The sequence below is a fragment of the Onychomys torridus genome, chromosome 6, assembly GCF_903995425.1.
Source record: "Onychomys torridus chromosome 6, mOncTor1.1, whole genome shotgun sequence".
Lineage (NCBI taxonomy): Eukaryota > Metazoa > Chordata > Mammalia > Rodentia > Cricetidae > Onychomys > Onychomys torridus.
The window spans coordinates 60,949,123-60,965,350 of record NC_050448.1 but is presented as its reverse complement, the minus strand read 5'-3'; the positions used below and the strand labels follow the sequence as shown (position 1 = coordinate 60,965,350).

Genomic DNA, 16,228 nt, shown 5'->3' with positions numbered 1-16,228 from the left:
TGTGGGCTGAAGTAGAATGGCCGTTGATGAGATAAAGTGTGGCAGTGAGTGTGTGAGCACATAGGTATTATTAATTCTTTATTGGCTGATCCCAATGCTATTTTGAACTTTGGAGTTTTTTGTTTTGTTTTTAGGTTTGGCACAGATATGCAGATGATTAATTTCACAACTGGTGAATTCCAGCTCACCAAAGCTTGCCCTTACCAGGTAGGTCATCTTGAGACATTGAAATGGCTGACTTGCTAGCTCTGTTAACAGTGGGCCTTACCACTTCATGTTCTGGTGTTTGTGTGTTCTGTGTTGGCTCTTGTTTTCTCTCTCTGGGCAGGAAGCATACATAGCAGTGCTTGCTTGTTTGTTTCTTTTTAAAGTACATAGTGCTGCAGGATTAGTTTGGCTTGTGCATCATTTTAACATGCAAGAGAAGAAACAACACCTGAATCAGAGCTATGTAAAAAATGGTGTAGCTAGAGATCTAAGAATGAATTTATGATTCTCTTAGGATCCCTTGGCCCCTTCAAATTCCTTTTCAGTGTGTTATAAGGGAAAAGCAGATACATTTTTAAAATGTTGTTCTGTGTCCCAGGCATGGTGGTGCAAGCCTTTAACCCTATCAGTTGGGAGGCAGAGGTAGGCAGATCTCTGAGTTTGAGACCAGCCTGGTCTACAGATTGAGTTCCAGGACAGCTAGGACTCTATGGAGAGATTCTCTCTGAAAAAGCAAACAAATAAAACGTTTTCATATGTCTTAGTGATTTGAATAGTCACTATATTCCTATGAGACTATAAATCCTCTATTTCAAAGGTTTCCTTAGCATTCTTAGACCTCTAAGCAGCCATGATGCCTTATCAAAACACTTAGGAGCAAGAATTAAAATGTCATATGATGAAGGTGCTGTTTGCTAGTGGACCACAGAAAGAGCAGGAGGGAGACCACAGAGAGCCTGGGACAGAAGGAGACAGAGCAGGTTTAAGTGCACTTGTAATAGAGACTTGTTTACAATAATGAACAAATCGTCCCTTCTCTGAGATCATTTGGGCAGCACTGGAGGGGTAGAGCTGTGTGCCTTGGGGTCATTCATTCTCCATGGTGACCCTGCCCCATTCTGCTCCTCTTTCCTAAGTAGCGTCCAGGGTGAATGGAGATAATTAGTTCAAAATATTGAGAAATGCTTTGCCTTTTTAGTAAGTCATTTATAATTTGCAATCAGAAAAAAAAGGCCAATTTTATGTGTAACTATTTTATCCAGATTTGAACAAATTGGGTAACTCATCTAGATAATGTTTATATTGGTATCTAGTTGGCATGTAGAGATTTTTCCTTCCAAGAAATAACACGTTTGTGATGGGAGAATTGGACTGACACGAGAGAGAGAGAGAGAGAGAGAGAGAGAGAGAGAGAGAGAGAGAGACAGAGACACAGAAAGACAGAGAGAGAGAGACAGAGACAGAGACACAGAAAGACAGAGACAGACAGAGACAGAGACAGATCTGCTCAAAGCACTTGTTCCCTCTTGCAGAGAACCCAGGCTTGGTTCCTCGTAACTAAATGGCGGCTCACAGTTGCCTATAACCACAGTCCACGGTGTTCTGCACACAAGTGCCTGCACATAAATAAAAAATGATATTTAAAAAAGTTTAAAGCTTTTTCACATAAAAAAGACTTGGACATGTAATTTTGTTGACCTGCTTGTATTAGTGTGGATTTTTGGATGGGGTTAAGAATGTATGGAACTGGGTGGTGCAGGTTTGACTCCATCCACCTTTATGATTTTGGGCAGTTGTTTCAGCTCACCTCTGACCTTCATAACAACATTTGAAGAGTCAATAAAGTTTGTAAAATAGACTGCTTAATGTTTTATGTGGGCTAAATAATCCAGTGCCTGGTATATTAAAAAAACATTTCATAGACTGCTGCTGTTGATATATTATTACAGCTTTAATACTAAAGATGGGCATCATTTTGGTTTGGAGTTTATATTATATTTATAATGCAAAATTTTGTCTTGTAGAGCTTATAATTTTAATGGAAATGAACCTGGTTTTATCACCAGTTGTTTTTCTAGGTAGCACAGAAAATATCAACAAGGCTTGAAGGATAAAACTGAAAAGAGAAATATTACTATGCAGGTTATATGTCATATCTGTCAAAAACCAGTCACTTTTCATGAGCTAGATGAAGCAGCAGAAATATTTTCATAAAAAGTCTGGCCTATCAGTGTTAAAACAACTATTTATTCAGAGGAATACTGGAGGGAATAAAGACAAATATGAATAAATAGCAGTCTCCTAAAGAGAGAAACACATTTAAAAAAAAAAAAAGATGGTCTCTATAAAACCTAAATTCACTATTAAAGACAATTTATGCTTATCTGATGTGGGTGGGTGGTCTTGTTCAATTGCTATAGAATCAAGCAGAAAAAGTCTGTTTTCTGATTACTCTTTCATAGTCAAAGTGTTTGGTATAGAAGGCTTCTAATTCCAAGTCCCACCCAAGCCAGGGGGCAAATCCATTTTGCAGGATCCTGCTAGATTGTCCTGCAGTTACCGTTGAAGTTTCTTAAATAAAGCATAGGAAGTATTGAACACTTGAATGTTCAGGACAAATAAGTTCAGATACATTGACAAGAGCAGGGGGTGACACTCAGTGGTATAGCACTTGCCTAGCATGTATAAGGCCTTGAATTCTGTCCCTAGCACCACAGATACAAGGAGAGAAAAGAAAATAGGTTGGCAAGGATGCCTGGGGTCAAGCTTCTAACTGGGTGTGCTCAGTGACTGTGGAAGCCCACTCTGCTGGTTTGAGGTGGTTAATGATATCCTCCGTGACTTGCAGGGTGAACCTTCAGAGGAGTCCAGTTTTGATGCTCTCCATCTGCACTTGCAGCCTCTGGAAATGAGAAGGGTTGGTGTTGTGTTCACACCAGTGGACTATGGAAAAGTCACCTCCCTCATACTAATCCGGTAGGTGTGTCCCTGTCACAGGGTCAGTGTAGGCAGTTTTTTGTTGGGACCAAGATCCACTGTATTCCACCAGCTGCTTCATAAATAACCACTCAGAGACTGATTGTTAATTATAAATGCTTGGCTGATAGCTCAGGCTTATTACTAACTAGCTCTTACAACTTAAATTAACCCAATTCTGTTCATCTATGTGCTGCCCCAAGGCTTGTGGTTTTTACTTCTCCTGCATGTCCTGCTTCCTTTCCATCTGGCTGGCTACTCCTCTGACTCCACCCTTCTTCTTCTCTGCATTCTCTCTGTCCCTAAAATCCCACCTAGCTGTTGGCCAATCAGCTTTTTATTAACAATGAGAGCAACGCATTTTCACAATGTTCAGAAGGATTGTTTGTTCCACAGCAAGTCAGTCTCTTTCTCACTGGCTCATCTATTTCACTGAGAGTTGACACTTCTCAGATTATAGTGGTGGGACTCTGTTGTGGGATAGGAAGAGGTAGGGGCTGAAGAGAGGGGTCCTCATTCAGTTCCCTTGCTTCAGTCACATTCCTACCCTAGTAAGCTGGTGTCTCCAGGAGGGGAACATATTTCACTCAGCTGTAGTCGGATATGATCCCAAAAGGCAGAACATACCCATCCATAGGCGCACACACATTTACTTCTTTGTCCTTACAGTAAAGATATTGCAGTATTGCTGTAGACATTCCCATGAGTAGATTTGGACCTCCAACCTCTGATGCTCTGTAGCCCCAGGGACAATGGGAAAAGTGCCTCACTGGGCAGGCCCACTGGCTCATTTTGCTCTCTTGAATGATAGTTACTACTTGCTGATTTAAGCAGAAAAAAATGCATTTTATTCTTCACTTTATGTGGGTAGTTTTTATGAAAATCTTTTTGCAAAAGTTACTGTACAGTCCTGAATTGAAGCTATTTGCATTGGTGAGCCTAACCCAAATGCAACTTTGAATACATAATACTTTAATTACTTTTTAAAAGCTTTTCTATTATCTGATCAATTGCACAAAGTTTATTGGAAGCTTCCTTTAATATGCCAGCATTAGCTCTTCTGCAGCTGAATGAGACTAAAAAGAAAATGTGCTAAAATAAAATCCAGAGCATTTGTCCTCAAAGGCCTTGATTTGAGACTCCCCAACTTTCTGTTGAGTTGTGTGCTTCATTTAAAACCTATGCTTCTTGGAGAAAGGTTTTGGAAAGTATATAAATAAACTTTGCTTCCCTAGACTTAAAAATAAAGTTTTAAATAATGGTTCATTTACTTTTGATGGTTTCTTTATTGATTGACACAGTATTTTCTACACATCCCTCATTTATCATTTACTGAGCTCCAGAGATACAAGCATATTTCAGTGCATTTTACAAAATTAGAAATATAGATAAATCCCTTCTGCACTTCGGTGGCATTGTTATCCCGGTGCTGGGAATTCAGTCTTGTGTCTATCCGTTCAACTTTGCACATAACATTTTACCTTAGCAAGCATGATGTCAGTTAGTAAAAGGATGAACACTGGCCTGCACCACTGCATTAATAAGAATCTGACTAGTTACATGTTATCTGTGGGATGATATTTTGAGTATTCGATTAAAAAAAACCCATAGTTCTCATTCTAGGGTCATCCTATCCAGAAGGCATTGTTTCTTCTCATTGTAATCACTATGAAAACCTCTTAATTCACTCAACAAATAAGTTTGGTTGTTTTGTCAAGTTTTGTTAGCATCTGTGTCTGCTGCTTTATCTGATGTTTTGGGGTGTCCTCCACCCCGATGCCTGGTTGTTAGAAAACTTGGCTTCCATTTGTGGTGGGGTGGTTGGAGAATGCTGATCACTCACCCCTCTGCTGCCAGCTAGCGTGAGCACTCTGGCCCAGCACTCATTTCCTGGAGACCCCTTTGTCTATAAGATGCACGAGATGCCGTACTTTTAAGAGACTGCTGTATTTTTAACTGACAGTATTCTTGCTGTCTAGGAATAGTGCCGGGTAAGCTTTGCAGCACGGAACATTTAAGCTAAGCTTCCCACTGTGTCCCAGGATTGTGTGTGTTTGGGGCTGTGTTGACTTGGGCCTTGGGTGACGCTGCTGTGCTTTCCTTCACGGTAGGAATAACTTGACTGTCATCGACGCGGTTGTTGTGGAAGGGTTCGGAGCACAAGAGCTCTTGAAAGTGGGCGGAAGACTTCCTGGTGCAGGAGGCTCGCTCCGATTTAAGGTGCCTGAGTCCACTCTGATGGACTGTCGTCGACGTGAGTTCACAGGCTTGACCCCTGCAACATCTTTTCCCTTCATTCCGTAACTTAGACCAGTTAAATCAAGGATTGATACAGAAACCATACAACTGGTTAAATGTTGCTCCTTATGTAGATTAGACTGGATTAATAACTTTACAGTTACATTTTAAGTTATTGACTCTTTCCAAAAACTCCAAATGTAAAATAGGCTTTCATTTATTCCCAAAGGTTTGATATCATATCTGAACTGTTTCTAGTAACTGTGATGATGTTAGAACAAAAATGTAAATAAAACCTAGGATGGTGGTACACACCTCTAATCCCAGGACTTGGGAGGTAGAGGCAGGAGGATCAGGAGTTAGTTTAAAGCCATCTCTGGCTACTGCATAGCAAGTTTGAGGCCCGCCTGGGATATATGAGATTCTGTCTCTTACCTTGTCCCTGGTTCAGTGAAAATGAAAATTCCAGGGATAGGGGGTACATGATATCTTGCAGTAAATGCAAACTATTTGGCTGCAGGAAGAATAAAACATTTGAGTTTCACCTCTAATGGGTAAGGCAGAATGTGGACTTGAGTATTTTTATTGTTTCCTTGTTATATAACAACATCTAGAGATGCTAGAATAACAAACTATTCTACAAACAAGGTAGAAATCAGAATTGGAGCTATGTTTAACTTCTTCACATTTTAATAATGCTTTGATTCAGTCAGTTACTAAAGTTAGTTTTGAAGTTTATGTATACTAAATAAAATGACTTGTTCCTTCTAGAGATGAAAGACAGCAAGCAGATTTTATCTATAACAAAGAACTTCAAAGTTGAGAATATCGGCCCTCTTCCTGTAACTGTGACATCCCTGAAAATCAATGGGTATAACTGCCAGGGTTATGGATTCCAAGTGTTAGATTGCCATCCGTTTTCACTGAACCCAAACACATCTCGTGACATCAGTATTGTGTAAGTGCTGGGGTTTAAGTTCATTTCTGTTCATGGTGTACTGTTGCGGGAGGTACCCTGCCCATTGGTAACTGATAACTTACGCTGCTTTTATATAAATATTTGTTTTTTAATTAAAAAATTTTGTAAGGGTGTTTGGGCTGCATGTATGTGATGCACCATGTGAATGTTTGCTACCCAAGGAGGCTAGAAAAAGTATCTGGTCCCCTGGAACTAGAGTTAGAGACATTTGTAAGCTGCCATGTGGATTTTCGGAATTGAACTCAGGTCCTCTGGAAGAGTAGCCAGTGCTCTTAACCACTGAGCCATCTCTCCAGTCCTGAGTATTGTTTTGTAGGCCTAAGTTTTATTTCTGTTGTTATTTTTGCTTTGTGGTGAGAATTAAAACCAGCAAATGATCATACTGATGAGCCCCTTACCCTAGGTTTACTCCGGACTTTACCTCTTCCTGGGTCATCCGTGAACTGATGCTGGTAACTGCAGCAGACCTGGAATTCCATTTCACACTCAACGTGACTCTCCCTCATCACATGTTGCCCTTGTGTGCAGAAGTGGTTCCAGGTCCCAGCTGGGAGGAGTCTTTTTGGAAGCTCACTGTCTTCTTTGTCAGGTAAACTACCCCCTTCCCCGCGCAGCTCAGGCAGAGGAGTAAGTCTTGTTGCAGTCACATGAAAATGCAGATTGCCTGAGTGAGTCTGCTGGCATGTGATCAGGAGACAAGGCAGTGACGGGAAATGCCTGAGAGGGTCATAGGACCAGAGGTGTAACTCACTACAACTGTCCACGTTCATTCATTGACAGTCACGGTGGCAGATCTGAGGACTGATATTAGCTCAGTGCAGTGACTATTTGATAATATAAGACCACAGTGATCCTTTGTTTGTTTGTTTATTGGTTTTGTTTTGTTTTTTTGAGACAGTTTTTTTTTTTTTTTTAGCCCTGGCTGTCTTGGCACTCATTCTGTAGACCAGGCTAGCCTCAAACTGGGAGATCTGCTAAGCACTGGAATTACAGGGGTGGGACACCACCACTCAGCAAGACCACAGTGATCCTTTAACAGTAACTTCATTTAGAAAATACATTTACAAATTGAATTGTCATGTCAACCTTATGAATATGCATATTTTTTATTCATTTATTGAATTATTATTATGTGTTTTAATTTTATACATCAGCTATGGGTTCCCCTGTCCTCCCCCCTCCCTGAATATGCATATTTTTAAAAAACTGTTTTTAACCTGTAAGAAACATCAGAAATTATGTCATATGTTTATTGGAATATTGGAATGTAATACAGTTTCTGAACTGTTTTCTATTGTTCATTCACCACTCTTCTGTAATGGGGAAAAAAGTCTTTTTAGCTTTGGGTTTTTTTTTGTTTTTTTTTTTTTGAGGTAGTCTCATTACATTTCCCATAGCAGACTCAAGCAGTCCTCCTGCCTCAGCTTCTGAGTAGCTGGAACTGCAGCTATTGTGCCTGGCTTATAGTGGGTCTTCTTAATGCTGTTCAGAGCCATTCAGTAACGAATGGCCTTGTTTTCTCCCCAGTTTATCCCTGTTGGGTGTGATTTTAATAGCCTTCCAACAAGCACAGTACATTTTGATGGAATTCATGAAAACAAGACAGAGGCAAAATGGCAGCTCATCTTCACAGCCAAATGGTGGTCCAGTGGACGTGATCAGCTCCCATTCTCACAAGTAAGATGTCCCCCTCCTGGTGGAGGGATGTTCATACTGCTCATTTCTGATTTTCTTTGAAGGTAACAGAAATTTAATTTTTATCAGGTTCCTTGTAGCTTGTGTGGACATCTGCACTATTTTCTTAGATACTCTGTGTGAGGGCTTGGCTCATGGATGGCCTCCCGGTAGAAAGCTCATGGGTATTGTGGGGTTTTGGTCTTTTTTGGGGGCCCGCCATCCAGCTCCCAAATAAATCACACACAGAGGCTTATTCTTACTTGTAAATGCCCGGCCTTAGCTTGGCTTAGTTTCTAGCCAGCTTTTCTTAACTTACCCCATCTTCCTTTTGCCTCTTGAGCTTTTTCTGTTCTCTTAGTTCTGTAAATCTTACTTTTACTCCGTGGCTTGCTGTGTACCTGGGTGGCTGGCCCCTGGAGGAGTTCTCCTTCTCTGGCTGCTAGGTCCTTTTTCACTCCCCAGATTTCTCCCTCTATATGTTCTCTCTGCCTGCCAGCCCCGCCTATCCTTTCTGCTGCCTCTCTATTGGCCATTCTGCTCTTTATTAGACCATCAGGTGTTTTAGACAGGCACAGTAACACAGCTTCACAGAGTTAAATAAATGCAATATAAACAAAAGTAACGTACCTTAAAATAATATTCTACTACATATGGGGCTTGGAAAGAAGGGGAGCCTGGAACTCCTCAGTGCACTGAGCCAATTGATCCCACCCTTGTGGAGAAGTGAAGTTTGGTTTGCTGTGCATTCATGCTAAATGCGTTTCTTTTTCTATTCAGAAGCAATTGCAAGAACTTTCTTGACACATACAGCCCATCTGATAAAGGCAGAGGAAAGAGCTGCCTTCCAGTGGGCCCACCCCTGAGCAGGATCCAGAATGCTGCCAAGAGAAGTCCAGCCACCTATGGTCATTCTCAGAAGAAGCATAAGTGTTCCTTCTACTACAGCAAACAGAAACCAAGTATATCTGTGGCCAGCAGTGCCAACATTACCACCGAAGAGAAGCAGACTTTGACCCTGGCAAGCTCCCTGTCTGCTGCCAAGGAGGACGCTTGCACTGATATCACGAGTGAGAACTGGGTCAGCCTCAAGTATGCCAGTGGTGTGAATGTCAACCTGCAGAAGAATTTAACCCTACCCAAAAATGTATTGAACAAAGAGGAAAACTCACTGAAAAACACAGTTGTCAATAATACTTCTTCAGAATGTAGTATGAAGGAGGGAATACAGACATGTATGTTTCCTAAGGAAACTGACATTAAAACTTCAGAAAACATGGCTGAGCTCAAGGAACAAGAGCCCTGCCTACAGAAGACTTCTAAGAAGCCACCTGAAAGTCCTTTGCCCAAAAGCCCACCTCAGTCCCAGCAGGCAGACATGCCAGAAGTTTCCAGGAAACATGGTAACATTGGCCGCCACTTTGATTGTTGTCCTTTGGTGTCTTGTCTATTCCCAGTGAGATTTGGTATTGCCTGTAGCCTTCAGAGAGGCACTGTGCTTCCCCCAGCCCCCTTTCTTCAGATTCTTACACTATAATACAGTCCAGTCTCGTCTGACTCTTCCCTTAGCCTCCCAAGTCATGGAATTACAGGGGAAAGCTACTGTGCCCGGCTGTGATCTTTGGTTTTAATTGTGGGAGCTGAGTGCTTTTATGTACCCGGTTTTAGCAAAGGCATAAATGTTGACATTCAAAACAACAAGGGCCCTATGTTTTAGAATGCTATGACTAAGAATTTCAAGTTTTAGAATAAGGTGGGAGTATTAATGTTGTATATCATTGATAGAAAGATATTGATCCATTGCTAATTATTTATTCTCAGCTTCAGGCTTTTTGTAAAAAAGTAGTCACCCCTTACAGGGTTTCTGACTAAACAGATCTGTATCAACTTTTCTTTTTCTTTTTGTTTTTTTAAGACAGTTTCTCTGAGTAGCTCTGGCTGTTCTGGAACTCACTCTATAGACCAGGCTGGCCTTGAACTCAGAGATCTACCTGCCTCTGCCTCCCAAGTGCTGGGATCAAAGGCATGTGCCATCACACCTGGCTGCACCAACTTTTCTAATGGATGCAGCACCTCCTGTTTCCTGGCCTTGCTTTTTTAATAGCATCTCTTGGTTAAAAAAAGACAACTGTTCTCCTGACAGATGCTATTGACAAAAGAAGGGTAGCATGTGCTAGCTGAAGCCTGCATCCTCCACAGAAGGGCCTGTACCACCTCCTCCCTTCCCCCTTCCTCTTTCTCTCTTGACCAACATGTTAACACATTCCTGTACTGTTGGAAAAACTCAGCAGTATGTATGTGTATATTTATGTAAAAGAGGATCTCACAAAGTAGCCCTGGCTGGCCTGGATCTTGCTCTATAACCCAGGCTGGCCACAAACTCACAGAGGTCCACCTGGCTCGGCCTCTTAGTGCTGGGATTAAAGGTGTGTGCCACCATACCAGTCAAGCTTTGGTCTTAACATTTAGCTGCTAGCACTTGTTGGCCAGCTTCATATTACTGCAATGAAGTGTCTCCTAAACAGTGCTGTAGGGAAGGTTCAGGGGTTCTAGTCCAACGCCAGGAGGCCTGTTGTCTTAAGCTTCGCATTGGAGTTAGGCTGGCAAGGTAGGAAGCCTGCATCAGAAGAACATACCCATTTCACGAGCTAGGAAACAAGGAGGCAAGTGTAGGGGGAGAGACAAAGGTCTCACGACCCACTTTGAGGGCACATTCCCAGTGTGAGAAGCTCCTGGGAGGCCTGCCTCCTAAAAGGTCCACTGCACCTCCTGATAGCGCCATCTTAGGAACCAGGGCCCATGTTCAAACCATGGAAATCTCATTACTTGTTGATACTGAAGTGAAGGTAAGGAAAGGCTCTGAATTAATTCTAAAGAGCTTTATGCATTTGGCACAATCCTCAAATGGAAATTTGACTGTTCCATAAAGAATATTATGATGTAAAAGATAGTTGGTGTTCTCTGAGAGGAATGTTTATTATGATTTGAGTTGTTGAGCAAGTATCGCCTAAGTCTATGGTCAGGACTTTGTCATCAACCCAAACAATGTCTGCTAATAGTAAACTAGACACCATCACTCCTTTCCCCAGAGCTTGGGAAACATCCTCAACCAGGATTTTAATTCCACTGAAAAAACTCTTAACTAGTGTAGGATGTGCTGGTTCTGGCAGTGTTAGATGTAGCCCCTTATACAGTTGTCCATTCATCCATTGGTGGACAGCAGGTGGTTTCCACCTTTGGGCCACTGGGAATTACACAGCACAGTAGTGCCAGTGTCCTGCGCTCACTTGGACTTCTTTTAAAGACTGTAGAACTTTTACATTCCCACTGGTAAACAAAGTGAATTTCTGGGGAATCATGAGTATAAAAAAGTGCCTATATCTCATTAAATTAAATTGACAAAGGAACTCGTTTAATTAAGAGGACTATAAATGGAAAAATGCTAGAAATTGAATTCTTTTTTCCTTATCAAGGAAATAACCAGCAAGTGCCTATCAAGAATGAAGTGGACGTCTGTGAGACTTTGAAAGGGGCTGACACAAAGCCGTCTTCAATAAAGAAGAGTCAGAGAGCGTCTCCAGAGGCCACGTGTTCTGAGAGGCAGGACATACTTTCAGCAGAGGTTTGCATTCCTTACCCTTCCCTGTTGAGAAGAGCAGTGTTCACACTTAGGCAAAGAGTACAGGTATCTCCCGTCGGTGTATTTCCTTCTCTGTAGGTGGTGGTAAAACTTAGTTTGTTCAGAAAGTTTTGTCTTCCAATTATATAGGTGATAGTAAAATGGCTTTCAGAACCCAGGTAGCTTTGACTCTCTGGAGACCCTAATCTTCAGCGGTGGTTTAATTCCTAGTGTCAGTAGTAGAGTAGAACCAGACCAGACCTGTTCCGTCTAGTTAGTACTGACATCTCCTTTTCAAAGCAGTCTTGATGAATTGCTTGTCTTCCTCTGTCCTGCATCTGTTGCCATCTTTACAAGATCAGAAAAGTATTATTAATGTAATAGAGGAAAGTTGTCCTGCAGTGAGAGAAGAGGTCAGTTTGTAGATGGAAATGGTTCACTATGTAGGTCTGGAAAAGTTGATGCCTAATAACAGACATAGGCACATTCTTCATAATTCATGAAACTTGAGGCATAAAGAGTTGGCCAGAGCAAGGAAAACAAGAAACACAAACTTAAGCGTGCTGCAGACTTCTTAGTGGGACATGTAAAGTCAGAAAATGACTGGTGCAGTGTCATTGAGAGAATGAAAATGCGAACAAAGAATATTTTATCCAGTCAAGCTGAGCTGTAAACATAGAAGTAACAGCAGGAATTTTTACATGAAAATCAAGTTAACAAAAACCCACCAAGCTAAAAGTTAAAAATAAAAATTCAGCGTTGCAGAAGCTACATAAAAGGTTAGTGACATCAGCTTACGTTATATCCAAAACTGAGACTAAATAATCAGCAACAATAAACCAAAGCCAGATGCAAATACTAAAAAACTTAACAACCTAAAAATACAGTAATATAGAAAAATATATAGAAGGTGGAGTTGATGAGAAGCAGGGGAAATAAATTTTAGCAATGATCATTTCTGGTAGAAGGCAGTCTTGTGTGTGGTGTCTGCTTGTCTGACTATCCTTGTGGTACTGGGGATCAAACCCAGAACCTATGGATGATAAGTACCACTGGCAACACTCCCACCCCCACAATCTTCTTTTATCCTGGTTTTTTGAGACAAGGTTTCTCTATATAGTAGCTCTGGCTGTCCTGGAACTCGCTTGGTAGACCAGGCTGGCCTCAAACTCTCAGAGATCTGCCAGTGGTGTGTGCCACCACTGGCCAGCTCATAGTCTTTTTTTTGTTTTGTTTTTCGAGACAGAGTTTCTCTGTGTAGTTTTGATGTCTGTCGTAGATCTCGTTCTGTAGACCAGGCTGGCCTCGAACTCACAGAAATCTGCCTGCCTCTGCCTCCCGAATGCTGGAATTAAAGGTGTGCACCACCGCCACCTGGCATCTTATTCTTAACTTTAAAGAGATCTTTGTTGTTTGTTTGTTGCTTTTGTTTTGTTTTGTTCTTGGAGACAGGGTCTATCTGCACATCTCTAACTGTACTGAAACTTACTATGTAGACCAGACTGGCCTGGAACTCAAAAAGGATCCTCCTGCCTCTGCATCTCAAGTGCTGGGATTAAAGGCATGCACCATGACATCGGCCTTTAAAGAGATCTTTAATGAATTAATATATATTATGCAGGAAAAAAATGTTTAAAAGTTTGTAGTTCCTTTGGTTCTACCTTGGTTTCATTAAAAAAAAAATTATATTTTTTGGGGGCTGGAGAGATGTCTCAGCGGTTAAAAGCACTGGCTGTTCTTCCAAAGAGCAATTCCTAGGTGGCTCACAACCACCTGTAATGAGGTCTGGTGCCCTCTTCTGGCCTGCAGGGACACATGCAGGCAGAATACTGTATATGCAATAAATAAATATTTTAAAAAATAGATTCTTATAAAATTGGACCTTACCATTTGATTTAAAGGTAATTTATTATCTTAGTGTCACATCTATTTCCCTTGCCTCTTCTGTTACCCTTATGTATGTGTAGATTCATGGAGAATATTTAGAAGAAGGGTTTGTGAAACAGGGAGTGGCCTAGTTATTTCTGAGTGGTTGCTCTGTATTCTTTAAATTTAATATAACAAGCATGACTCTTCTGCTTAAATTAAATGGAAGTGTGCTACAAAGTAGGTTTGTGGTAAACATTCCAGAGCGGTTGAGAAAGGCACGGGCGCTTGCATGCAGTCAAGCGTCAAGACTAGTACTGGGCTCCGGGGGCCTGCACGCTCCAGAGGAGGTGGCAGCAATGCCAGCGGGCAGGCATCAAGCACTGCAGGACCTGCCAGGAGAGGAGCCATCACCTGGGAGCAGCCACCCACAGGGAAACAAGGGGAAGAGGGCTCTGGGGCCTCCAGATTGGGACTGCCATACAGGAGTTAGGGATGGAGGTTACCCCTGTGGAGTTGGGCCTGAAGCAGCCTGACTTTCAGGGTTCTCTAGAGCAGTGGTTCTCAGCCCTCAAAATGCTGCAACCTTTTAATATAGTTCTCCATGGTGTGGTGACCCCCAACCATAAAATTATTTTGTTGCTATTCCGTAACTGTCATTTTGCTACAATTATAAATCATAATGTAAACATCTGATATGCAATCTCTGTGGGGGTCTTAACCCACAAGTTGAGAACCACTGCTCTAAAGTCACTAACCTGATCACTCACACACACACACACACACACACACACACACACACACACAGTCTATGTTAATAATTATAATAAAGGGGGATATGGTAGCTGACTTGCCAAATGTGGTCTGGATCGTCCAGCAAGGGCTGTCTCACAGTGCAAAGGCTGAGAATCACGTCGTTGTTCAGTCTACGAGACTGGGTGTTGCTGCAGCCCCAGTCTGGTGCTGGAGTCCTGGAGGACTCCTGGTGAGTTGCTGGTTTTCAGTCTGTGTTGGAATCCTGAAGAGCCGGATTTAGTACTGGCTGCGGCAACAGGATAGATGAATCACCAGCAAGATTGAGGGCAAGCAGGTCAAAAGCAAAAGCTTCCCTTTTCAATGTTCTCTTGTGTGGGCTGCCACTAGAGGGTATGGTCCAGACGTAGGGTGAATCTTCCTACCTCAAATGATTCCGTCAAGAAAATCCTTCACAGGTGTGCCCAGCTCCTGGGGTTTCAAGTTGATTCCAGATAGAGTCAAGTTAACAATTAAGATTAGCTATCACATTTTCTTTACAGCGTGAGCAAAGAGGAGATGTGGCCTGAGTCTGAATGCTGGGCAGTGTTGGGGTGTCTGTGAAGCAGAGGAACAAAGAGCTAGGCCCAAAGATGCAGGAGGGGACACTTTCATGAGCCAAATCAAGTCACCACATTGAGGATAGGGAATTAGTGAAATTGGAGTTGAATCTGCTGTCTTTTTGATAGGTCTTTGGAGACTTGGCTGTTGCCTGCAGTGACTTGAGTCCACATTGAGATTATGTTAGGAGATAGCGGAGCCAATGACTCCAAGGTCCCCTCGGTCTCATGTGGCCCTAAGAAACAGGTGCCGCTGCTGGCTCCCTCTGCCGCACACATGTACCAGACAGAACCCCTAGTTCTGCCTCCAGCCCCGTCTCCCCTCCTCCTTGGGCCGGATGAGCCTTCTATATGTGGGTTCTTTATTCTGAGGGGTTTGCTGTGGTTGTTACGTTTTCTTCTATTCATCTCAACCTTCAAATGGTTGAGTGCCCCTGTCCTTGGAGCTCCACCAGTCCCTGATCAAATGTGGTTATAGCCACTCCTCCCTCTGTCTGGTTATATCCTCTCTTCCTCCCACAGGTCTGTGTAGCTGTCCAGCCATCCGCAGTGTTGGCAGCTTGTGGAAGGTAGATATTCTGGTGCCACCATGTGGCTGTTCTCGGTCATTTCCTTGATGTTTCTGCACTTGTTTCTCAGGGCTGGGAAAGCGCTCTCCACTGCATTGCTGATGAGGAGAAAAATCACTCTCAGTGTACACACTCCTGGGGGCAGTCTGTAGTGTTTGTTTTTCCAGCACATTCTTGGGGCCTAACTTTGTAGCATGGAAGACTGTATAAGTCTGTCTGCTGTACACAGAGAATGTTCCTCCAGCTCTATTGGCAAGGAAGGGTGAAGGCCAGGTGTGGAAGGCATAGACTAAGTTTCAACCTTAGCTCTGGGTTTTTATTTTCTCTTAAGAGTGTTTTTTTTTCTTAGAAAAGCAATTCATGATTACAAAAGCATAGAAAAGAAGGGGAAAAGGGACCCATCCAAAATGAGCCACTAATATTTTTATGTAATGTCTTTTGAATAAAATTTTAAGATCTTTTTAGTGTAATATAGCTGAGAGTAACTATTATCATTGTGTATATATATGTCAGTTATAATTCTGATTTTTCTCACGTGATTGAAAATTGAGTGGAAACTGATACTCCTGCAGGTGGACATTAAGGCTGCATTTTCTTCTCATGTCATCAATACTCTGTGATGAATGACTTTGTTCCTAACTCTTTCTGTAGTCCTGATTCACCCTTGATGGTTCCGACGGGAGTCTGTTAGTTCCGGTTCCTCTCACTGCTGTTAGACTGCCTTCCAGGAAGTTGTTTCCAGTTGACTTTCACTTGGGTAGTGGTGGAGTGTGCCAGCTTCATTCTTCTCTCCAAAGCATTATTTGTTTGCGTCATCTCAAGGCCCCCCACATGCTAAGCTCGTACCCTACCACTGAGCTACACCCCTAGGCATTGTTAGCAGAATATTGGGCATGTGATGGATGAACAGCAGTGTTTGGATGGGAGAGGGATTTGTTGTTGTTGTTTTGGTGATCCAGGATTACCT

The 16,228-nt window shown here is 42.3% G+C and overlaps 1 protein-coding gene across 8 annotated transcripts in view; it reads left to right on the top strand.

The window, feature by feature from the left end:
- The window catches only part of Tmem131l (transmembrane 131 like), a 140,882-nt gene that overhangs the window by 105,876 nt on the left and 18,778 nt on the right, over positions 1 to 16,228 (top strand). For all 8 annotated transcript variants that reach the window (XM_036190443.1, XM_036190445.1, XM_036190442.1 and 5 more), the window contains exons 19-26: positions 135 to 207; positions 2,837 to 2,964; positions 5,076 to 5,218; positions 5,974 to 6,160; positions 6,585 to 6,770; positions 7,709 to 7,858; positions 8,636 to 9,258; positions 11,329 to 11,477. In XM_036190443.1, the coding sequence (XP_036046336.1) occupies positions 135 to 207; positions 2,837 to 2,964; positions 5,076 to 5,218; positions 5,974 to 6,160; positions 6,585 to 6,770; positions 7,709 to 7,858; positions 8,636 to 9,258; positions 11,329 to 11,477 (1,639 nt within the window). The remainder of the gene's footprint in view (positions 1 to 134; positions 208 to 2,836; positions 2,965 to 5,075; positions 5,219 to 5,973; positions 6,161 to 6,584; positions 6,771 to 7,708; positions 7,859 to 8,635; positions 9,259 to 11,328; positions 11,478 to 16,228) is intronic.